Source organism: Carassius gibelio, chromosome A11, assembly GCF_023724105.1.
Source record: "Carassius gibelio isolate Cgi1373 ecotype wild population from Czech Republic chromosome A11, carGib1.2-hapl.c, whole genome shotgun sequence".
Classification (NCBI taxonomy): domain Eukaryota; kingdom Metazoa; phylum Chordata; class Actinopteri; order Cypriniformes; family Cyprinidae; genus Carassius; species Carassius gibelio.
The window spans coordinates 6,924,248-6,948,198 of NC_068381.1; the positions used below are offsets into that span (position 1 = coordinate 6,924,248).

Genomic DNA, 23,951 nt, shown 5'->3' on the forward strand with positions numbered 1-23,951 from the left:
TGTATTGAAATAATGTATATTCTACCAATGATAAAACGTTGCTAAATGTTAGGTATACTGAGAGATGAGTACTTATAGGAAGCCTATGAACTCCTGTGAGGTCCTTTAAAAAAAAAAAAAAAAAAAATTGTCTAAGATATTATTTTGCATGATATTGTATAGTGATTCTCAAGTTGAAACTGTACATAACACATAGTAGTGGCTGCAAAATATGTATTTTTTTTTTCATATTTGGGCTAGGATAACTTTTTTTAGGCTATTTTTGACTGACCATTGGGCTAGTTTTGTTACACAGAACTGGCAACCGTGATTCACTGTGAAATTAAGATTTACCAGGTGTCTTGGTCTGCATCGCAGTTGCAGAAATAATTCATGTCCCTGCAGTTGCCATCCAAACTACAAGAGCACTGCTGGACCCCAGGCAGAAATCCTCCCCAATATGTTCGTTTCACTCCGTCTCTATCCAGCCACCATGACAAAGGAGTTCCATCTGAAAATGGACAAAATGCCCCTAGGATAAGAATATGTTTTACTTATCTAGCAGTAAACAATTATGCAAAAAAATGACAACACTGTTTGGAGTCTAATGTAATTTAGTCATGCATGATGACATCTGGTCTCCTGCCCCTGCTGGTCAGTAATGGGCTCTGAAACTCCTGTCAGTCAAGCAGTCATTCCTGCAATGTGCGTGAACAGACATCTGCTATCACAGCGGTGCATAGATCTGGCCAAGAGCTTAGCCGATGAAAAACGACAATCAGATATGCAACATGTCTAGTGCTGGAGGTCCGTTTGAGCAATGTTTGATCGAAGGGTGATCTTTTGCTCAAAGGCCTTATCGGATCTTATTCTGGCAAATCAAAATGAACCCAAAAAGTGAGCCAAGAGTTTGAGGATAAGTTGAATCCAACTCATTTAAATGCCTAAGCATATCAAGCAAGGAAAGTCGAAAGTATTAAAGCAGTGTAAAAAAAAAAAAAAAAAGTATATGGAATAATTTAGCGTACCAGTGTATAATCTTTTTTTTTTTTTTTTAAGGCTTTATGCATACCTTTGCAATTCAAATGCTCTCATCACGTCCTATAACCATCCCTGCATGACAAGAATTACATTCTAACAGCTTTTTAAGTGAACATCATCATTCACCACACATCGTCGTCATGTCACACTTGAGCCCCTTTAATATCTGTGGTAATAACCTGCTGTTGTGAATCATTTAGCTGTGAGGTACTTTTTTGCTCCTTTGGAACATATTAGTCGAATTTAGAGGATTAGAATTCCTGAGGTAACATAAATCACACACTTCATAAGAAAGACAACATTTTGGTGCTACAGTACACAAAAACAGTAAGAGAGACTAGAGTAATAAAGCAAGACCAACCCCAGGTGTCAAAAAGCCGAGACTTTCTGCAACGATATATCACTTCCTGTTGGCAGTGTTCCGAGGAGGTCACGAGCGAGCGGAGATGGTATGGTGAGATGGTGTAGTTGAAGATGAGAACAAAAGGGCTGCGTGGAGTGGATCCTCGAATGTCAATGATCCTCATGTGATCGTGCCCCACTACGGTCCAAACTTTATCTTCTGTGCAAGAAACACACACACACAAAAACACAGCATGCTTGAAAAACTAGTACAGACTGAAATCCCCATTGACTCGGATCGTGTATCAACCCTCTCAAGCCTGCACTCAATCGACCGTATGTGTTCGCGAATGAAAATGAGAGATTAACAGAGTGATGGAGTCGTATGCAAATACCTGATGAATATTAAGCAGAGAACAGAAGGTCACTCATTCAGGAGGGTGTGAAATGATGAGAGTATGGTAGTCTATGCTAGTACCTTTTCCTATGCAAATTGAAATGGCTGTGTGTGATGTCCAAAGGTGCCGGTCTGCAGAATTAGCATGGCTAATAGCTCCTGTAATTGAGGTCAGTTTCAAATGATTTTCTTGCCAGTGCTTGTTGGCATTGTCTGAGAGAAAAGGTCTATTTGTATTGGGACTCTGGATCTTTTAATGCATTCACCATGACAAAGCTAACTTTGCAATCTGACTAAAGCTCAATGAAAGCGTACTTTGTAAAATAAAGCCAGCTTAGCTGTGCCAACGTGCAGCAGGTGGTCACAGCGCATGACAGTTTCCCAGTGCTTACTTTTCTCAGCTCGGCTTGCAGCTCCAATAACCTCATAGCCAAAGCATGCTTCCGAAGAAAATAAGAAAAATGAAGCTATCAGTCTCAGCTAGTATGCACTTCCAGTCTCTGCAGGGAGACATGCTCCCTGACTTTTTTCTTCTTTCACCTGCGATCATCCCTGCTGCTTACATAATGGGGCATGAACTTCCCTGCATGATGATATAATGTATTACAGTGTTATCTTAAAGACAAATCAGCCCAGCATCTGATTCAACGGAGAGTCATGCCATAGGCCAAGGTCGGTGAAATTGGTGATGAAACCTCACAGGAGATGTGAGAAAACACATTGTTCCTGGTGATAGAAGATGCTTGCCCCCACATGTCTTGGTGAGGTGGTAAACACTTTTTCTTTTTAATCTTTTTTTGCTTTAGTACAATCAAAACTGGTTATAAAAATCTCACTTGCAAAAAATATTAGTAATTTATTACAGAAAGAGACTGTAAAAATGCTACAGTAACTGTTTACTGTAAATTAGCCCTGTCATATACATTGATTTAATTTTTCTAAAATACTGTCAAATGTATTATTTTTCTAAGTAAAACCTACATATGACCATATATTCACATTAAAAGTATGCGTGACATCACATATGATTATATATGTTTTTGAATAGCTTTGTTTCTTTTTCCTATTTATGTTATCAGTAGTACTTTTCTCTGTTTTATATTTGCAGTTTTTTTAATAATGTTAATTGCATTATTTGTATGTTGTTCAGTTATGTATGACCCAGTGCACAGTCTATAGATGAATACTGGCCATCTCTTATGGACAGGCCAATTACAATCTGATCCAACGTGGCTTCCTATTGTGCCACCTGTATTATTCTGGTAGTTTTCAGTACATTTAATGATTTTGATAGTTCAAATAGTTTGGTATATTAACATTACATTTTTAGTTTTTAACCACAAATATAAAATTTATGTTAACCACAACCAAACCACTTGGGTGCACACTGTCTATCAATTGTGGCAGGAGTAATTGCTTAAATTCTGATAATAATAATCCATTATATATCATGAAAAACAACAACAACAACAAAAAAATGCTATCAGCAAACTCAAATAATTCCCATGCGGTCTTGGGATAACACAAAACATAGAAACCCTTGCAATATCACACCATCTAGATGTCTTTGTAACACTCATCTTCCACTTCATTGGATTCAGTCTAGCTGAATCAGGGATGTTTGTGTGGAGCCTGAGCAAAACAAAAATCTGCCTCACCGGAGACTCCCTGAGAGGAAGGTTGGCCAACCCTGATCCAACCTGCTGAACTAGACTGCCGCATGAGATGCTGAACTCACTTAATGAGATGTGTGATTTCTCCAGGCAGTCCCCCACACATGCTGAGGTCACACCTGTCCATGCACTGAATCAGGTTTGTAAATGAGAAGTGCTGAGCTTTGAGCTTCATCATTCAATAATGGGAAAGATGATGAACATCAGTGTATAATACGTCTAGAAACGTGCCAAGCTGAGTATGCATAATTGAGTGAGTCACCTGCCATGGTGCAGTTGACTTGAGTGTGCTCTAGAGGTCCGCTCCCATCAAGGTCGATTGTAAACACACTCGACTGGCTTCCTGTTTTCCTGAAGGCCTCACAGGATCGCTCATATATTGCTAAAAAAAAATGATGAATCATAGAAATGATGAAAATAAATCTGCTGCTGTTTTTATGTTGTGTTTAATTACAGAACGCTTGCATTTTGGCACATCAGCATGCTTGGCACAGTGATAGTGAGCCTGTAGGAGGTAAACACAAAAGTGAAATCAAGAACATTTTGTTGCCTTAAAGTTTAAAGTGTAATCATATAAGATCAATAATATATGTCAACGTTTGATGATTCAGCTGTATCATTTAGACAGAACATTCTGCCTGAATGCCATTTATATTAGATATCTGTTAAATTAGTCACACATAAAGACACATGCAAACAAGTCTCTGTTTTAATATTCCTAACAATGGCATAACCAGTGGCATAATCATTTAGCAAACAGAGGTAATTATTGTTTACTTGGGACCTGTTTGGTAAAGTGAGCTAATTTGCTGCATGTGTGGTTTTGCTGACAGTGAATCAAACAGCAGGACTTGCAGAATGGAAACATCTTATTTCTCTGTCTTTTAATGCAATAAGTCTAACAGATGGCATTTTCATGCCTCTCTCTCCTCCAGAGAACATGTACAGTCATGAGCGTATGATAAAACGGTGTAATGTGATAGCAGATTAGAACATATTGATCCAACAAATTTGATTACAGCAAGGAACCGTAAAAATTTATCTGCCAAAAATAATTACAGCTTATTCAAAATACTATCATTGACACAGATTCCAAAATTAAATGTATAAATTAGTGAGTAGATGGTTTCAAATCATCTTTACAAGACTTGCAGCTGTCAAGTGATAAATTATGTACACTCTAATTAATATAAATGATTTTGAGATAAAAAGTAAGAAGCATTGGACTAATCAAATAAGTATAATTTAAAATAATGAATACTGTTTATATGAATTATATAAAAAAAAGAAAGAAAATTGGGGAAAGACTGACCTCACTAACTTTACTGAAACATTTAATTGAAGTCAAAGCCAATTAAAGATCTGATTGTTAAGTAGGCTACTTTCTCCCACACAATGTAGGCGCATGTAGATGACAACTAGCCACTTTATTTTAATTAATTTTAGCAAATAGAAAATTATAACTTTTACAATGCATATCTGAAATAAACGTAAGTACTGTACATATATTATTATCAAAACCCTGCAAAAATCCAGCTCACATCTGAGTAATCATGAAGGCATAGGTTGTTTTGGGACTTTGCATTACTCACAGTTGTGGCAGGTGGCCCCCGTGTATCCTGTTCCAGAACAGTCACAGTAAAACTGGTCCCATGACTGGATGCATTGACCACCGTGTTCGCACAGAATGGGCAAACACCTGTTGGGATACATGTATTCAAATGCAGTTATATTATTATATGTAGCTTATCCTGCTTGTCTGTGTTACAGACATGAACAAATACCTAAAAATCACACAGATTATTGAGGAGAGGCGCTATTATTGTTCTCTTTTCTGAGTATAAGGGGTTTAAGATAATTATCTCCAGACAAATGCAGAAAAAAAACTGAAACTATGCTTAGAGATTATGAGTCCAAATTACACGTTTGATTGCTATATATTGCAAGACATAGATAGTGATTCACAAAAAAACGAAGTTAGAAAACTGTGTGAGCATAAGCAAATCAACTGGGAAAGCTGACCTGTCTTGTATGTTGCAAACATCAAAGCTAATCTGGCTGTAGTTGCTCAGGCTTTCCTGCTGAATCTGAAGTACATCGACTGGATGGTTGTTGATGACCAGGAGACGAAGGCAGCCCTGATATCCTCTGTTGGGGGTTTCACAGTTGAAATCGCTCTGGAATAAAGGGCAGCCTAAAATAATGGAAAATCCCAATTTACTGTCTTTTAAATCAAGAACAACATCCACAACTAATACCAAGTTGCACAAAGAAAAATCTCTGTTCTGAGAAATTCATGCAAAGCAGCTTATAAAATCTCAGCAGGACTACATTGTCCCCAAAGTAAGCAAAATGAGAGATTTAGAGGTCTTAGTTAAGACATTGGATGTTTGAGTCAAAGATTTCAATAACAGCTTTAAAGAAAATGCATTTATCCTCTACAGTAATTGAATGTGGTTAGAGCTGCCTGAATGAACTAAACAGAAAAAAAAAAAAAAACTTTGAGGAAAAGAGCAGGGGATTTGGGAATAACAGCTATGCATGTGAAATACATGGACCCTGAGAATGCACACTGCTTGTCAAGCTTATATTTTATTCAGGAATATGATGAACGTTCGGCTGATGGAGGTTAGAGTTAATAAGGTAGAAGAAAATTGTATCTTGCATTTAGGAAAATGTTTTGGGTAATAACCACTTTTTGCCTGCAGTTCAGTAGTTCAGAACTGAGCGTTGTAGATGACAGATCAAAATAAGTAACCATTCCTGCATTTTAATATAGCCAGAAATTCTTTCCCAGAATCAGGATAAACTAGTTATTTCAGTTTTTAATGCTATACCTCCGATGAAGATGGTTGTTCTTTGCATGTTCTGAATAAACCCACTGATTTCCATAGTGACGGGCTTCTGGTTGTTGACTGTTAAAGACACCTTGTGACCCTTGACCTCGATGGCTATGGAATGCCACTGACCATCACTCAAATTCTCACCTAAAAAAAAAACGAACAAAAGAAAAACCAGTAGAAGCATAACAAGGATTGAAAGCTGGGGTGAATAAATCATTTAAGTATGTGCATCTACAATTATTCACTTAATCTAAAAAAATGTATTCACAAGTTAGCTATCACTCCTATGAAATAAGTTATATACCCCCCTCCTCGAATTCTCTATTTTTCCTTCTTCCTTCTTCCAAATTCCTTTTTTCTGTTTTAAATTCGTAGCTAAATTCAACTTCTTTTTCCCATTATTTTTTTTCTTTTCTGGACTCTAAATTATTGGTTAAATTAAATGTTAATATTTAAAAAGCATGTCTAATTAACTGAATTCATAAAAACAATAACATTTTACAGAATAATAGGGCCCTATGAAATGCTTTCTCTCTCTCTCTCTTAGAAAATCTGTTGAGTATCTAAATTATTTTGGTAATAAAATAAAGGCAAAAAAAAAAAAAACTTAAAACATTAAATAATTTGTTAATAAAAACAACAACATGCTGCAAAACAGAGGTTTACTGTTACCAAGTATTTTTAAAATAGAATTTTAATAATAATAATAATAAAGTTTCCATGTGTATCTAGAAATGATGAAATGCTCCTGAAGTGTCTCTGAGAACATCTCTGGAGAAGTTCATGTGTTTATTTCCTCATGAGAGACAAATGTGTTTGAGTTTGTGTAGCGGATTCCACAATTCTGTCTATGTTTTCCACATCATGGGAATCACAGAAATTTTTATACATCTTACCGCTGAACACCTGTGCTGAGTTTTGTGTCCCTCCAGAGAGTGAGAGGAGTAGCCTAGCCTGGCTGAGCTGCAGAAGCAGGTTAATGGGGTCCGGATCAAGAGACAGTGGGACTGAGAACAGCAGCCCTTGCTGATTCCATGTGCGGAACTGCAGTCGTACAGAGAGACTCTCCATACTGTAATCTGCAGGGAGCATCAGGAAGCTGCCAGTGGTACTGAGGAACGTCACAGCAACCGAGGAAGACTCCGAGCATGAGAATGTCACGTTGCCCTTTGCAAGGAAGAAGGAAGGAAGAACATAATAAAAGAAAGCATGAATATGTGGAGAGGAGAATTAAACCCAAGGATAATAATAAAAAAAAACTAATTGTAGTGTAAGAAAGGTAAAAGGGAGGTTGAACTAATTTTTATGTTGAGCATGGGCACTTGGTGCACAGTAGATGAATTACTGAAGCAATGGATGTTTGCAGGTAGACAGGTTAAAAACTCACAAAAAAGTCATTTTTCTTTTACCTTAGCAAACAGTTGAACACTCTTTAGATCAGCATTTTTCAAACAGGGCCTGCAGACCCTTGGGGTCTGTCTCAAATAGTCTGAAGTTTTGCAGAATAACTGATGAACAAAAATCTAATTGCAAACAATATAGAGTGCAGCTCTTCTTCCAGAGGCCCTGTTTTTTTTTTAAGATTTTAAAATCAAATTTAAGACTTTTTAAGACCTGCACATATATAACAATATTGTATGTTCATTCAGAACAAACCCAATCAATCTTAAAACAAATAATGAAAGTGAAAGTGACGTGACATTCAGCCAAGTATGGTGACCCATACTCAGAATTTGTGCTCTGCATTTAACCCATCCGAAATGCACACACACAGAGCAGTGAACACACACACACACACTGTGAACACACACCCGGAGCAGTGGGCAGCCATTTATGCTGCGGCGCCCGGGGAGCAGTTGGGGGTTCGATGCCTTGCTCAAGGGCACCTAAGTCGTGGTATTGAAGGTGGAGAGAGAACTGTACATGCACTCCCCCATGTACATTTTTCCATATTTTTCCTTAAATATATAAATATGTATTGAAGTTGTTTTTTGTATTAATATATCAATACATGTGAAATTAAGGTTGTATTTTGCTCAAATAACAATAAAGTGTTTAAAACAAGTTTATTATTAACAGATTGTGAATATTGCATGTGATAACTAATCGTGTTAGTCTTTATGCATTATTTATAATACAGAATAAAATATCACCTTTTGAAATTGAATAATTACACTAGGCTGTATATTGATTCCTGTTTTCTTCCAAATTGTATTACCTCTCAAATGATAATCAAGACATTTGGTTTACCATTTAAGATATATATATATATATATATATATATATATATAAAATTGCGATCTTAAAGTTGGTCAAAATTAATTTGAGAGTTTCAGAACCCAAAGGAAAATAGATTTTTTTAAAATAAGAAAAATCAAGTCTGAGAAACAGCAGGACTGTTATATAGTGGACATGAAAATAAGAGAACAACCTATAATTTTCAAAATTTCAAGGTCAATGCTTACGGTGTGTTCACACCAAATGCGAAATCACTCTAGATTACTCGCGGGATGTTATTCACATCACTTATGCTATGTTTTTATTCACACAAGTGAGGCGAAAAACATCCTGTGAGTATAACCATGGTAAGGATAAATATGATTGCTGCTCTACATCTGTTGTGGAAGTCCAAAAATGCCGGAAAGCAAACTCAGACATGTCTGGGTTCACAGCACCATACAGAGTCACACACTCAGTGAAATTGTATCATAAAATTTTGGGGTGCTGCAAACAGCTACAATGCGCTCCTCCATATTCTGATTCAAACAGATGTGCCTGTAACTGTAAAGTAAATTTTTTTTGGGATCTGATGGGAAACATCAGTTCAGCATCAAACTGAGGAAAGACTGAAGCCCAAGTGCGTAAATAAGTCAGTGAAAGATGGAGGAGGAAGTGTCATGGTTTGAGGATGTTTTCTGCAGCAGGAGTTGAGCCTCTTATATAGCACATGGCAGGGTGAATGCAAATGTTCATCAGAACCTCCTTCAGCAACATGCAGTTCTTTCCCTGAGAGCAACTCTCAATCAGCATACAATTTATAATGCAAGACAATGCCCCTGTCACACTGCAAAACGGGTAAAGCAGTTTCTTGAAGCTAAGAACATTAAAATAATGAAATGGCCAGTCCAGAGTTCTGATCTAAACCGACTGAAAATTTAATTCCACAAAGTCATGGCTAAGAAACAAACCATGGCAGAGAGTAGAAGAAATGTGGACCAAGATCATATTAGCGCAGTGTGAGAAACTAGTGATATCCTGCAGCCGCAGATGTGCTGAAGTCATTCTAAGCAAAGACCTTTACACATCCTACTAATTCCTGACAGCTGTAACCCTCCAGAATTTTAGTTGTAATCTTCTTTCATGCTACAGTTGTTACAGTTCTCTAATTGTGATCTCTGTGTTTTTCACAAAATAATGTTTTTTTTTTTTTTATGCCGTGGATATTTTTGTCAAACATGTTAGTAGAACAGTGGTATACTTACAGAGTGATGAAGATCAGCAATATTTCAGAAAAGAATCTAGTATTTATAAATTGTTCTCTAGTTTTGAACTCATCTCAATACCTCTCAACAATTTAATGTTGAAACATTTGATTGTGTATACGAATGCAGTGGTCCTGTGTATAATTTAACTATATTGTTTTGAGGACCTTTGAGAAGTTGACGTTCTCAAATAATTTCGAAAGTAAGTAAAGGTCTTTGCTTAGAATGACGTCAGCACATCTGCGGCAGCAGGATATCACTAGTTTTCTACATGAAGAATATTGCATAAAGTTGCTACAGTGTCAATCTACCTTTTCTGCCTTTTAATCACAATTAATAACCATAACTATAATATCCTGCAGCTCTAAATGATACTTTACTGCAACAGCAGTAAACTTGTATAAATAATAAATGACAATAGCACTGCATGAACATTATTTAGTCAGTGATGTGTGGAGCACCTTAATCTGTATGGACTTCACCATGTATTCTAGTGCAAAAAGCTAGTAAGATCTTTATTTTAAAATGCCTCTGATAGGAGGGAGGAAAAAACAAAATCAAGATCACTATGTGACACTGCTCTTCTTTTCCTGTGTATTAGACCAGCCAGAGAGAGTGAGAGAGAAATGGACAAAATGAGAGAATTCACAGCATGTTAATTAAGGAAAGAGTTATTTTATGGTGCGATACACACAACTACAGAAAAACACAGAGCTACTGTAATTTGCCAAGTGACACTGTTGTAAATTGCTTTAGATATAAAGGCAAATTTTTGGAAAATAAAGTTATTTAAATGACACAATACAAAAAATGTCAATAAAGCTCCACTTTTGTGGCCTCCCATTACTTAGTGAGGTTTTTGTGGCCTCCAGTAGTGAGGTTTCAACTCACAACCTTTACAGAGAATGAGATTTGATGGCCTTCAAACTCATTGTTGCCTTTTGATTCTCACAACGGATGGGCATGTTGAAAAGCGATATTTACAGTTACAAAGCAGATGTAAAAGTTCATGCCTACCACTGTATAGATCTGCGGCTTCCGTCTTTTCGCCATGTCTATAACATTGACGCCGTTGTAGTTGAGGTTTTCTATGCAGCCATGGAAATTTTCATGGAGAAACGTCCCAGGCTTACCAGGCAAAGGTATTCCTCCAAAACTGAGCTTGAATAAGGACACACAAACACAGAAACACACACAAACACACAAAACGACCACATATCCCAGAGATCAGTAAAGATACTGTTTTCATGGCAAAGAATAGTTTTGAGGGCTACTTTGTGGTCGATAAGTTGACTGCTGTATTTCCAGAGTGTATATTTAGTTGGGCTTTGATAGTGGTGAAAGTGCACTCTTGCTTGTTATTTTCAGTCCTGCACCTTGATAATAATGGTACAAAGTATCAAATAGGCACTCACAATCTCCATGAGAAAATTATATACCCTGCTGCCCTTGTCAAGATTGGAAGCTCTTTATAAAAAAACAAGGAAAGAAAAATAGAGAGAGGGGAAGTGGTAAATATTTCAGCTGTTTGTAACGAGGTTAATCTATAATAAATGGTATCAATTTTCATTCAGTGTGGAACCCATTAATCATTTACGCGTGAATGAGTAAAAAAAGACAAAAACAGGGGATGTGCACGCTCATGTTTGAAATAATTACTTATACACACAAAAGAATAAACAGGGGGATGGAAGATAGGGTGGAGGTTTAAGAAATGAAGAACTGAAGGTGAAAAGGACAGAAAAATGCGTAACCAAAAATAAACGTGGAAGAAAATGAGAAAAACAATGATAGTGATCATTTAAAGAAACAACAACACTGCTTTATACACATGTTATTTAAATTTTCTGTTTCAAATGAATGCTGTTCTACTGAACTTTCCATTAATCACAGAATATATGTGCTTATATGAGCTATATATGTGCTTTAGGAAGTTATAATATGAAGATATATTGTTAGCTCTAAACTGGAGGATGATACAAGTTTGTTAAATTGGTAGGAGTGAGGAAATTTGAGCTGAAAGTCCTGGGTTAAGTTGAGCCAGTGCCTCATTCCTTAAACACTCTGTAAGTAAAAACTGGTGCAACTCTCCCAACTATAAGTAAGTTTCTTGAGCAGCAAATCAGCATATTAGAATTATACACTGAACACTGGAGTAATGATGTTGAAAATTCTGCTTTACCATGACAGGAATACATTATTTTTCATTTTAAGTTGTAATGTTTTTGCACAATATCACTGTTTTTTCGAGCATAAGTGATGTTTTTTTAAAAAAAAAAACATGAAATCAAATCTTAACAACATCAAACTTTTAAATGGTACTGTGTTTCAAAGGGTCTGTCTGTTTGGTTGTGCTGAAATTCCTGGAATCACTGACTCACTTTGTTCTCCATGGAACTTCATTTCAGGCTTTCATAAGTTTGCAGTGACAGTGATTGAATAAAAGGTTTTGAAACATGGTTTCAGATAACAAGGGAGCAGGATATCTTTTTGCATGTCACAGTAATAGATCTTATTCTTTTCTTCTTATTCTTTGTTCTGTTTGAAAAGAAGTTATTTTTAAATTTTTAGTTGTGTCAGTGTCCGTTATGTATTAGGGAAAACGTCTCTTTTACGTATGGTAACCCTCGTTCCCTGAAGGAGGGAACGGAGACATCGAGAGTGACCCACTGAATGGGAACGTCTCGGTTATGTATGGTAACCCTCATGATTACATCTATAAATTACAGAATGAAAATAATTATTTTCAGATTTACAATAATCTAAATTAAGAGCTCACCTCATAATCTATCTCCAGTGTGTCCTCTTGTCCCGGACTGCGGAAGTGTTGTGTGTGTCCATCCACTGTGAAGTTGACATGTTTGTTAAAGCGCTCAATTTGAACAGAGTGCCAGTGGTGGTCGTCCAGCAGACTTCCTAGCATGACAGAAGATGAACGACCGGTAGACTGAGGCTTGGCATCATCTGTACAGGGACAGCAAAAGAGATAATAGGAACCAAGACTTCGGAACTTAAAGCAAAAAATTCAGCCAGGCATCTAAACTCGCTATGCCTCAGGTACTTTTCCTTAATCTCTAATTTCACTTTCTGGTCCATCAAGACTTTTGAGCATGAGTGTGAATAAAATAATAGAAGCTATATCTGAAATGTGTCCCACCCCTCTCTTTTTCTCACCTAAATTGAGATGTAAAATGAGTCTTCCTCTATGAAGCTCCAGAGTGAGGAAATCTCCTCTCTGTCCCTCTCCATGAACCAGAACCCCTTCTGCCTGATGGCTCCTGAATCTCAGGGAAATCACGTCTTTCACTGTGCTGGTGGACTTCTGATTGAACCGGTAGAGTAAGGCACTGCGGCCGTCGAAGTCAGCCACGTCTGACTCTGAGGAGGACAGCAAGAGGAGATCAAAGAGAATGTGAGAAGACCCTTCGCTCTCTGCACTTTCTTTGACCTCCCAAGATATGTGCACTCTGATACTTCCTGTTGTTTTGAAAATGAAGCTGTACTGAATGTTTGAATGCAGCTCACTTCTTCAGCTATTAAAAATGGTATAAAACATCTTAATAGGAACTGATGGACAATGAAATTTCATTTTTTACATGCTTCTTAATAGAATGCGTGCCAGGTTTTACTTGCATTGTCGGAAGGATAGTAGATCACCTTAAAACACATAGGATTGGGCTAAATAAACATACTGCATATTGTCTTAATGGAAATCTAAACATGCAGAATGTTTTGCGTGGCTGTGAGGGTTAGGGGTATGGGATAGAAAATATTATTAGCTCAGTAAAAAAAGCAGTAACATTTGATGGAGAATATCAGTTCATGTAAGGTATCACTCACTGTATGTGCATCCATAGACCTCTAGTCGTAAACCCATTCCTCCTTTGGGACTTCCTTCAAGGGGCAAAAGACGCATATATCGAGTTCTGATGGAGTGAGGGAGTTTGTGTTGGACCACTGTGTCTGTGTCACTGTTTCCTATAAATGTCTGTAAATATATGCACAGGCACACAGAAACACACTTATATAGTGATAATGGTCAGGTAGTACTAAATAGATACTGTTAATACTGAAATAATACTTTTTTAGTTAGACTACCATTGAAAAGTTTGGGGTTGCTAAGTTGTTTTTGAAAGCTACCATTACTACAGTCTTCAGCTTCACATGATCCTTCAGAAATCATTTTAATATGATGTCCTGCTCAGGAAACAGTGATGCATTTCTTTAAATAGAATTCTTTCTTAACATTATACATGTATTTACTGTCACTTTTGATCACTTTAATGCATTCTTGACAAATAATTGTATGAATTAATTTCTCAAAAATATCTTGACCCCAAGCTTTTGAATGGTAGGGTTCCAAAATTGGCATGCATAAAAGACTAGAATACATTTCCATTATGCCAAAAAATTTGTTTACCAAAATTCTTATAAAACAGTAGAGTAAAACAAATGTGTTTTCAACATGACTCAGTGATAGTTTATTAAAGGCTCTTGAACAAAAGAGCTGCCATGCTAACCAGGCCCTGCAGACACCATTTAGCATACAATGCTTTGTACGATGCAAACATTATATTAGCACAAATGATACACTCTGAGTTTGGTTCTTTGCTCTCCAGTGATGATAAAATAAGAATAAATGATTTTTCTTATGAGTTCTGACCTTCTCAGTATTTCATCTGTGTGCTGATTCATCTCTTCTGGGGTTTCTCTTCTTTGTTTTGTCATTTTTATTAAAGGATCCTCGAAAACAAATCACTCCCCGAGCTTTTAGGGGGGGAAGTTGCCAAATGAGTTTTGGAAGATAGCGACCAGTCTGTTTGTCTTTCAAAGAGCTAATGCATGCCGACAGCATACAAACCGGAATAAACTCATTTCCTTCATCTTGTATGCATCATTAAAATTAATAAAGGATCAAGGGTGTGATGAAACAATGGGAAAATATCAGAAAACCTATCTCTTTTTTTTTCTGAAGGAGAGAGTGACTGGAATTTTTGGTCAATGCCAAGTGAAGACCTTGCCCACAGACTGTGAGCATGAATATACCTCTGACTAAGTGTTGACAAGATTACAGCATGTCTAAGACGTGGTGTAAATGAGCAGAATATCATTAAATATCATGTGAACTGACCTATTCAATGATCTACTTATTAAAATACACAAATAAAAATAATGGCATAATTGTGCCAGAAAAGTGAAAAGAAAAAACACACACCAATTAGGGGTACGCCATTTTCTGTTTGGGTCTTTCTGTTCAGTATGCATGTGAACATTTCTTCTTAATGCCTAATTAGAAGCTAGTACAAAGTGACTGGTTTTAATCTTTGTGGACTGTTGTCTTTGAGGCTCTTGAACTTGATATTAATAATTCATTTAGTGAGAAAACAGCTGTGGAAAAACAAGTCACAAAGAAAATGGAGAGGAAATCGAAAATAAGCTAGGATGATGAAATTATTTTTATAATGTAAAAGCACAACCATTCTCTGAATTATTACAGCGAGCAATCAGAACAAAATTAACGTTTTTAGTAATCACTAAAATGGGGGAATTATTAGAATTCTGGTTAGTTTCTTTAAACCTTACACTGATTTTCTGCCATTATGATTATTCTTCAGGGAAAAGGTTTTAAAATTTCACCTTTCATAGAATCTCAGCAATCTCTGAAAAGTTAGTCTAATACTCCCTTACTAACTTTTATGAAATTTCAGATGCTGGAAGATTGAATGACCTACATACAGTATATGTTTAATATGGATGACCTTCAGATATTAACTTCTTTCGTATCATCTCATTTGTGTTAAAAAATTTACACAGGAGACTAAACATGAAAAAACAGTGCACAAACACAAAAATGCTATCCATAATTCAACAATGCTCTATGTATGTTTTATTCAGAGAAGAAGGGAATATACACTGCTTTTTGAACTTCCCCCAACATTGCAGTGGACGATGACAGGAAATCTTAATTTGCAAGTCATTCACCTAATCAAACTCAAGGATGAAGGGCTAGTTGTTTAATCCTTGCACTGAACAATAGGCTTAGTTTTCTGTGTTCATTTAGTGTAGATAAAGACAAAGGAAGAAATAGAGAGAAGAAGACAGGTACAATAGCTTTTCAAAGATGTTCATTAGTGAGACACACAAAGTAGTGGTCTATGCAGCACTCTGTAAATATCACTTATTGAAAATTAAATGAAATTCTTAAGCCCTGAATTAAGCTATTAACAATAAAGATGGTATATAAGAACTATATTTAATTTTACATTTTGATCTCAGTCTATCATAAACCTTGAAAACTGCAAAATATAGGCCAACTACACATCCCAGGTCTTCTGGACATATCAGCATCTCCCAAAACGGTTTATATTCATCTGAAAATACAAGGTATGCAAAAAATATACCAACCTAACAATCTCCATTTAATATTAAATTCAACTTAAAAATGGCAAGATATTGTTAACATGTACATTTTATATGGGTTTAACTAAATTGTTGTCTAGCAACTTCCTTGCTTTTTATTTGCCAGCATGATGGTATTTAAATGGCCCGAGCTAAAGTGAGGGGAAGCTAATCAATATAGCATAACACTATGAAGCTCTTTCAGTCCAATATAGAGCCAATACACAGACGGCAAGTGTTGATTTTTTTAATCATTATTATTTTGCTTTTTAAAAGTACAGCTCACATTTTGTGTCAATTCTAAAGTTCAAGAGGGAGGTCAATTAACTTTGAGCTATCGACCCTTTTTTGAAAGCAGAAGTTCACATTGGTTTTATGCATGTTCCTGGTGGAGTCATACTTCTTCATTCAGCACTTGAACACTATATATACACATATAGTCCTTTGAATATAAAAATTGAGTAAGAAACATGTTGCAGCCAAAGCCCTTTCAGTGAAAAATTCTTCACAACAGTAAGACAATCTGATTAAGCCTTTAGCAGCTTTAGCTCAAAATAATCAGAATTTTCTGTGGTCACCTCCGGGTCTGTGGAAATACAAAGACATGTTGGACCACACCTAAAGAGTAGCCAAAAAAATGTAGAGCCAGACAGAGACAGATCAGCATTCAAGAATGGCGTGGAGAAAATATCTTTAAACACGTTTCTGAACTGATTGAACGTTTTAGAGTGGTTTAATAGAATCTGTCACAACATGATGAATCCTCTTTGCCACATTAGCTGCTGTTAGTGGCTAGCGCTAAAACTCCTCCTAGTCATTGCCAATGATTTTAAATGGACACCAAAATCGTATTATGTGGGATAGAAAATGGGTGGTTTACAAAGCAAGGCATCAAAGCTCTTAATGGAAAAAAAGAAAAATTATTATAAGCTTTGGAGATCAGCGTTAAAGTACAAAACACTACCCAGCTGCTCTGACCTTTTCATGCTCCTGAAAATTAAATTTGCAGTCAAACCTCAAATGCTTGTTTTAATTGTGAAAAAACTAAATCACAGCTTGAAAATATCAATAAATACATTGATATTTTAATACCACCACCACCACCAGGGATTACATTATGGATTTAGATAATACAGACATTTCTTTCTTTCCAAACCACTTCACTCATATTTATTCGCTGAGAAAATGTGCATTAAGTAAAATATTACTTACATGTTACTTAGAAGTTCATCCTGGATGTCAGGTATTGCTATTACAGGAAACTGATGGCCGAGCTTTATCGTACAAGATAAGGGACTTTCATATATTGTCACACCATTTTGGAACAGTGAAAATTTGTAGGTTAATCTGCTTTACCAGTTCAGACACATGGAAGAGATAAGAGAGAGTTCTGAAATGAAATATATTGATTTCGTGTGAATGTGTACACGTTAAGGTTTGTGCAAGTTGGAGGCTTTACACCTGGTGGATCACTTGAACATGAACCAGTGGTGGATAGAAGCAGAGGAAATCGATTTCAGAGATGTCGCAATAAGCCCAAACTAAAGAAAAGACAACTAGAGTCAATGGGGGGCACTTCAGTAATCCAAACAATAACTGAGATCCTTCTGTCCATCTTGAGACCTGGATTTGCCACCGTCAGGTCTGAGGGATCTGACAACACAAACTCCAAAACCTGACCATTAAAAGAATTCAAGAGTGTTAAATTATACAAATCTTTGGAGTTTTAGCAATTCTCAGTTGTAATTTTCTATTCATTTAACATTTTCAAAATAACAGGTTTTGCATTTTATACAAAATGACAACAAGTTGACCTCTGTATTCCTCTTGGGGGGAAATAGAGCATTTCTTCTAATAATGAACTAGCAAATCTTTTTCATTTGATGAATTTCTAAATAATGCACAACCCCAAGGAGCAGGAGCCATCAACTGGTCATAAATCAAAACACAATCATTCAGAAAGAAATAAATCACATCTTTTATGACTCGCTGCTTTAACTTTCTCCACTATTTTATTATTTTTTTTATTATTAGCCTGCAATTTAGTCCAAATACCTCCAATATTAACCATTAAGACCATAGTTATAATTATTTCTGGTGAAACCATTTTCTGGTATAATACAATCAGTTAAATATATGTCTGAGGTGCAACACATATACTACATGACATAAAACTTTCATAAAGTGTGTGAGATCCTGGTAAGGTAAGGTTTGTCTGTGAGTGTGTGTGAATCTTAACTTGAATAACAGACCTGCTATAGAATCCCTGCAAAATATGTACTATTTCTTTTGTACATATAATTTATTGTTTAATAATTTCAGAAATATCATATTTAGTCAAACACATGTGTTTATCATTGAAATTTTTGTTTAACAAATGAATGTTCAGTATACATTCACTAACTTTTTATCTCAATCTGAGTGAAGATGAGTTTGAGCTTGTAGCTTCAAGCTTTTCCAAAGAAGCGTCATTAAAACTGGACTCCTTCACTGCTGCTTTGTTTTTTCACATCAGCTTTGATTTTTAGAGAGTCTGCTTAATATAAAGATCTACTTGTATAACTCCAGCAGTGGGTAACCCAATGCAAACATTGTACTGCTATTCTTTATTAAAAAGTCAATTCATTATGAACATTTGATCTCTGTAGCTCAAATAAGCTCACAGCTGCACTTTTTAAAAAAAAATTGATCTAAAATATAGATTTGAAGTCATTCAAATCTATATACAAAAATCTAAAAAATGTTCTTGTTTTCATACAGGAAGACTGCATGTTCTTGCTACTTTTGGAGATGTATCTATTTTTATTGAATATCTCTTAGATTACCCATTTATAGTATTATCTGTAATTAAAGTTGCTGTCTGCTGGAATTAATCTTCCTTTGTCTTGTTCCTTTTATCTTGTTGGTCCTCCGCAGCTAACAATCATATCACAGTATATTTGTCCTAGATAACTAGCATATTTCTGTATTATTTTCACTTTGGATAAGTGTTAACAAACTAAAAAAAAGAAAAAAAGAAAAACAACATTAATAAAATATATCTGATATAATTATGATAAGTTCCTCATTGTTTGCATCTTGATCATCTACAACAGCGGCACATCTTTTACAGGAATGCACAATTTTGGTCCTAGAGGTCCCAACTTGCACTCTGAGTTGGGCATTCATCATTACAACATCAATACCACAAGTGGGATACATAACATGGAGCTTCCATTACTATTGTATTACAACTGGACTGTGTGTGTGTGTGTGTGTGTGTGTGTGTCTGAATATGTATGTGTGTGTGTGAATTATGTGAAAAAACAAAAGCTTTCACGTTGTGTTCCCAAATATGTGTCAACCTCACAGCACATACAAAGACTGAAAAGTGTGCATTCACTCTAAACAGAGCCAGTCTGAGATACTGAAAACCACATCATCGGGAATAATGGGAAATACCATATTATTTTGCTTATATTGATTATCAGAATTTCTGAAATGTTTCAAAGCCCCTTACAACGTCACAACTCTTGTATCATATATTCTGAGTTTCCCGCTCAGAAATATGACTCATACAGTCAATCACTGTTTGGAACTCATAATTACAATATTTCTAAGTCTACTCGAAGGGCACATGATCTCCATCACTACTGGAACAAACCTGTCTGCAATCTTTAAATAATCCATTGACCCTAGGACTGAAATTGCCCATACATTTTTGTCCACTGTTTTTGCACACACAAAATAGAAAAAAGAAGAGAAAACAAAGAATGTTAAACCAAAATGCACAGATTTGATAGCATTTTTGAGACAAAGGGCTGCAGTTGTATCTGAAGCTGTTCATATCAGCCTGCAAACATATGTAGTGATGCCTTGCCAGAAGGAAAACAACCAAACTAGGTCTGCATGCACAGGGACAATGAGGCAGTAAATTGTGCTCCACAATATTGGACTGGAACATATCAGGTATTGCCTCTGCACCGGACTGAAACGTATTATCTTGTGTGCCCAAACATACAGTGCGTCAGCCAGAGTGGTGTTTACTTCTCCTGGATGCTGCTGTGCACAGGATATGGCCATCAAACAGTCACTTCAGTCTCTCTTGCCTGAACATGTCCATTAGAGCAGGGAGAAGCTGGAGTGTAATATCTTGGCCGTTGTCTCATGTGTGTGCACTTTAAGACGGAGGAGGATACGGAATATAGATATGGAGTGGATGTAGCTTCCTGTATTGTCATGCTGCTTCATGTCATGCCTCATTACACTGACACTACAGCGGTGGCAAAGGTATCAGCAATGTGTTCTAAAACACACATCCATGTCCTTGAAGGTTTTCCACATTCGGTCATAAAGAACATACACAATGGGTCTCCTTCCCAAACTGTGTGTATGTATTGTCACTCGAAAATTTCATGCTGAAGTAATGAGTCAGAAATAAGTAGTATATACTGATCTGTATTCTAAATTTAGAACAGAATCTGGAGCCACATGTGTGCAAGACTCCCAATTGCCTTGGAAACATGGATTTGTTATTTAAATATACTATGAATTTAAACAACTGAATTACTCTACAGTAAGTCAATCTAGTTTCTGAGTAACAAAAGGCATGTGGAGTTATAGCTTGGTTTAGAAGAGAATACATAAAAAATGAGTGTTTATTGTGCTTCAATTGCTTTTTAAAGTAAGGTACAGGAAAAGTACACTGTCGTTCAAATATTTGGTGTTGGCAAGATTTTATTTGATGCACACTTTCTGAGTAAAAGTATTAGCTTCTAAAAACTTTTACTGATGGATATGCACTTCTTCACTCAGAATAAACCAGATTAACATTAATCTGAGTGTGTGCACACACCTGTTTTGCCAGAAATCTTTTTTGTACACATAAGCAAGTAAAAAAATGATTAGTGAATGAAACTCACTGTCTCCTGTTATTTGCTTGGATAATGGTTCTCAATTTCTTTCTTCTCTCTTTCTTCTCTCATGCACACAGGAGCGCAAATGTCAAGGTGCAGATATAAATTAAAGCAAAGAAAAGGTGTGAAAAGTACTGTACGGACATTGAAAAAAAGGGGGAGACAGAGGGAGGTTGTGGTTGATGGTGGCTAATGTAGGATTTAATTGTCAAAGCGCACCACTTTCATGCTGTGGTGAGAGTAAACTGCTTTGTGCCAGCAGGAGTAAAAACCTCAGCTGTACTCCAGGCCAGAAATCTCCTACACAGATGGTGGGAAAGAGAGAAGGGGTTATCTGTTCCACAAAAACTCCATGATTAAAAAAAAAAAAAAAACCTGGATGGAAAAAGAAAAGTTCAGCAGCTCTTCTGAAAGGCTGACTGAATCATGACAAATTTGTCTCTCTGCAGAATCACCGCTGTATTTTCCTGTTCTCTTCCACCATTAGCCTCAACCCTACAGCGCCTAGAGATTAGGGTTGTCAAAAACTACACAATTCGGTAGCAGTCGACCCAGAAATTTTACAAATATGACGATACCAGAATTTTCCCTATCATGTCTGTTGAGTGCATGAACACAATGGCCAATCAGAGGTGTGTAACAATCCACTCAACAGTGCAAAAAATGCTGGTATTGTCCCATTTTTAAAGTTTCAATACTGAAGTCGGTAATTTTGACTATTTTTTCTCTCTTTCTCTCTCTCTCTCTCTCTCTCTCTCTCTGCATTTGATACTCCTTGTCTATTAGATCCATACATACACACAAAACTACTGACATATTACCAATCCAAAAACATTAACACAAATGCACAGCCAGAATGGTTTCATTAATATAAAAAGTACCAGAATCACACCATTCAGATTTAAACTAACTCATATGTTTACCGTAATTAATGGCTAGTAGTTGGTGGGCAGTAGTTATGAGAAGACCATTATCTAATGGGTAGCGTGTTTTGGTTCAGGCAAAGTGTTTGACTGTATTCTGGTGTTAAACAGATGGCATTGGATTCTGTCTGTCTGGCTGTCTGACTCACTGGCATCTGCTCCAGCTGGCATGGCAACTTATATTGGCACAGACTGGCACCTCTGTGAGATGGCTTTCTCCTCTGAATGGGTAAACAAGCAAAATTCAAGTTCCTACTGCCAGTGTATGCCCAACAGCTCAGCTTCTCCTTTCGCTTGTGTCCTTTTGGCCACACCAAAGCTCACACCATCTCTGTTGGTGACAGACTTTTATATTTCAAGATTAAAAGAAACCTGCTGGTTAGACTGGAGGCTGCATGGAGTTTTTTATTTATTTTATATATTTATATGTAGAATTTTGGCCAACCAACTCTCTTATTTATCTTAGAAATCACATACAGTATCACTCTTACATGTTTCTACAGGGGTTTCTTGCCGCACAATAGGATTTCCTCCTGCTCAAATTACTATGAAGTCATCCCAGTGGGCAATAATCATCTTATGAATTAATAATCTAAAATAATTAAGCAAATTAGCAAGATGTCCTTCAGGATAATTAATGCTCAGGTCACTGTGTCACCAGTATTGTCACAGACTCTGGATGCTTAAGAATTCATTTATAATTAATACTCCCTCCCATTAGTTTATTAGGATTTGGTGTTTTTTTACACAATTTTAAACAGGAAAGACCTTACAAAGAAACCTTAGAATAAACAGGAAGACAATACTGATTGTGTCCATTTTAGTCAGAACGATAATCAAATCTACTCAAAATAAGACAATGGAATGGTGTCCAAGACAGAGATCAGGTCCATTTACATTTCTGTGTTGAAGAGAGGAAAATCCCTTCACAGAAACCACGCCACTAGAGAACTGCAGGATTAATTATCATAGTCTAATGAATCATTTGTATGTGCCGCATGCACTGACAGGTCTTAAGTGACCCGAAGTGTGTTTTATTGATCCCAGACAGGGAGAATAATTTATCAACATATTCCAAACAAAATTCCGTCACCGAATGCAGTTCATCAGAATGAATTGTGCCTCATTGCATTTTGTATCAATGCCACATGCACCATTCAGATCCTTGTAATGTTAATCAAAGTATCGGCTGGAATATTTGACCATTGCAGGTGAACCATGAACTGCTTAGTATATTTAAATACTATAATTATAAATACTATAATGGCATATAAATAATACTAAATTAACATATTGGATAGTACACTTTCTGTAGCTTTGTATAGAAAGCATATACTAAATATGGTCTCCAACATTTCGTTGTTTCCTCCTAACCTGTAACATTTCTATGCAAACATAAAAAAGGACCTAATTCAGTCTCCAGAGTGACTCTTGATGCCCTGAAGGTTGGCACGAAGTGTGCTAAAACTGTTTTCAGTTCTTATATATAAAGTGAAAACAATGATAGTATTCTCTGTAGTGCCATTTGGACATTTTGAGTTATTACAGGGCCTGTTTATGTGTGTGTCTGAGGTTTTATCTGCCAGTCTCTTCCATTTAGTTATGGTTTTTATTTCTCACTTGTGCAAATTTTCCTACAATTTGTGTCCCGTAATTCAAGCAATGTGTAATTATGTCTTGGCAACCACTCAAAATGCATATGTTCCAGAAATTAGCTAGACTCACCCAAATCACATCCTCTTGTCTATATGATCTCCATGTTCGTCCAGAGTCACTGTACTGTAGCTGGTACCGAGGCACCCAGTCAGAGCTGCCCCACCGACCCTGGGTAGCAATGGATGTGACCTTCAACCTGTCCCGTAGGTCTACCTGTAGCCAAGGTTGTTGGTCATCTGCATTCGGAGACCATCCCCCACCACCTATGGGGACAGATGAAGAGCCAGTGCCTTATAAAAATACAGATTGATGACACAGAAC

The 23,951-nt window shown here is 36.5% G+C and overlaps 1 protein-coding gene across 4 annotated transcripts in view; it reads right to left on the bottom strand.

The window, feature by feature from the left end:
• The window catches only part of LOC128022186 (contactin-associated protein-like 5), a 65,142-nt gene that overhangs the window by 21,470 nt on the left and 19,721 nt on the right, over nucleotides 1-23,951 (bottom strand). For all 4 annotated transcript variants that reach the window (XR_008185879.1, XM_052609496.1, XM_052609497.1 and 1 more), the window contains 12 exons: nucleotides 23,700-23,893; nucleotides 13,598-13,745; nucleotides 12,932-13,135; nucleotides 12,537-12,721; nucleotides 10,775-10,918; nucleotides 7,172-7,442; nucleotides 6,270-6,419; nucleotides 5,455-5,626; nucleotides 5,025-5,131; nucleotides 3,695-3,814; nucleotides 1,382-1,582; nucleotides 334-490 (listed from right to left, as the gene is read on the bottom strand). Coding sequence is in view for 3 of the 4 variants with exons in the window: in XM_052609495.1 (XP_052465455.1) it covers nucleotides 334-490; nucleotides 1,382-1,582; nucleotides 3,695-3,814; nucleotides 5,025-5,131; nucleotides 5,455-5,626; nucleotides 6,270-6,419; nucleotides 7,172-7,442; nucleotides 10,775-10,918; nucleotides 12,537-12,721; nucleotides 12,932-13,135; nucleotides 13,598-13,745; nucleotides 23,700-23,893 (2,053 nt within the window). In the remaining variant the exon portion in view is untranslated. The remainder of the gene's footprint in view (nucleotides 1-333; nucleotides 491-1,381; nucleotides 1,583-3,694; nucleotides 3,815-5,024; nucleotides 5,132-5,454; nucleotides 5,627-6,269; nucleotides 6,420-7,171; nucleotides 7,443-10,774; nucleotides 10,919-12,536; nucleotides 12,722-12,931; nucleotides 13,136-13,597; nucleotides 13,746-23,699; nucleotides 23,894-23,951) is intronic.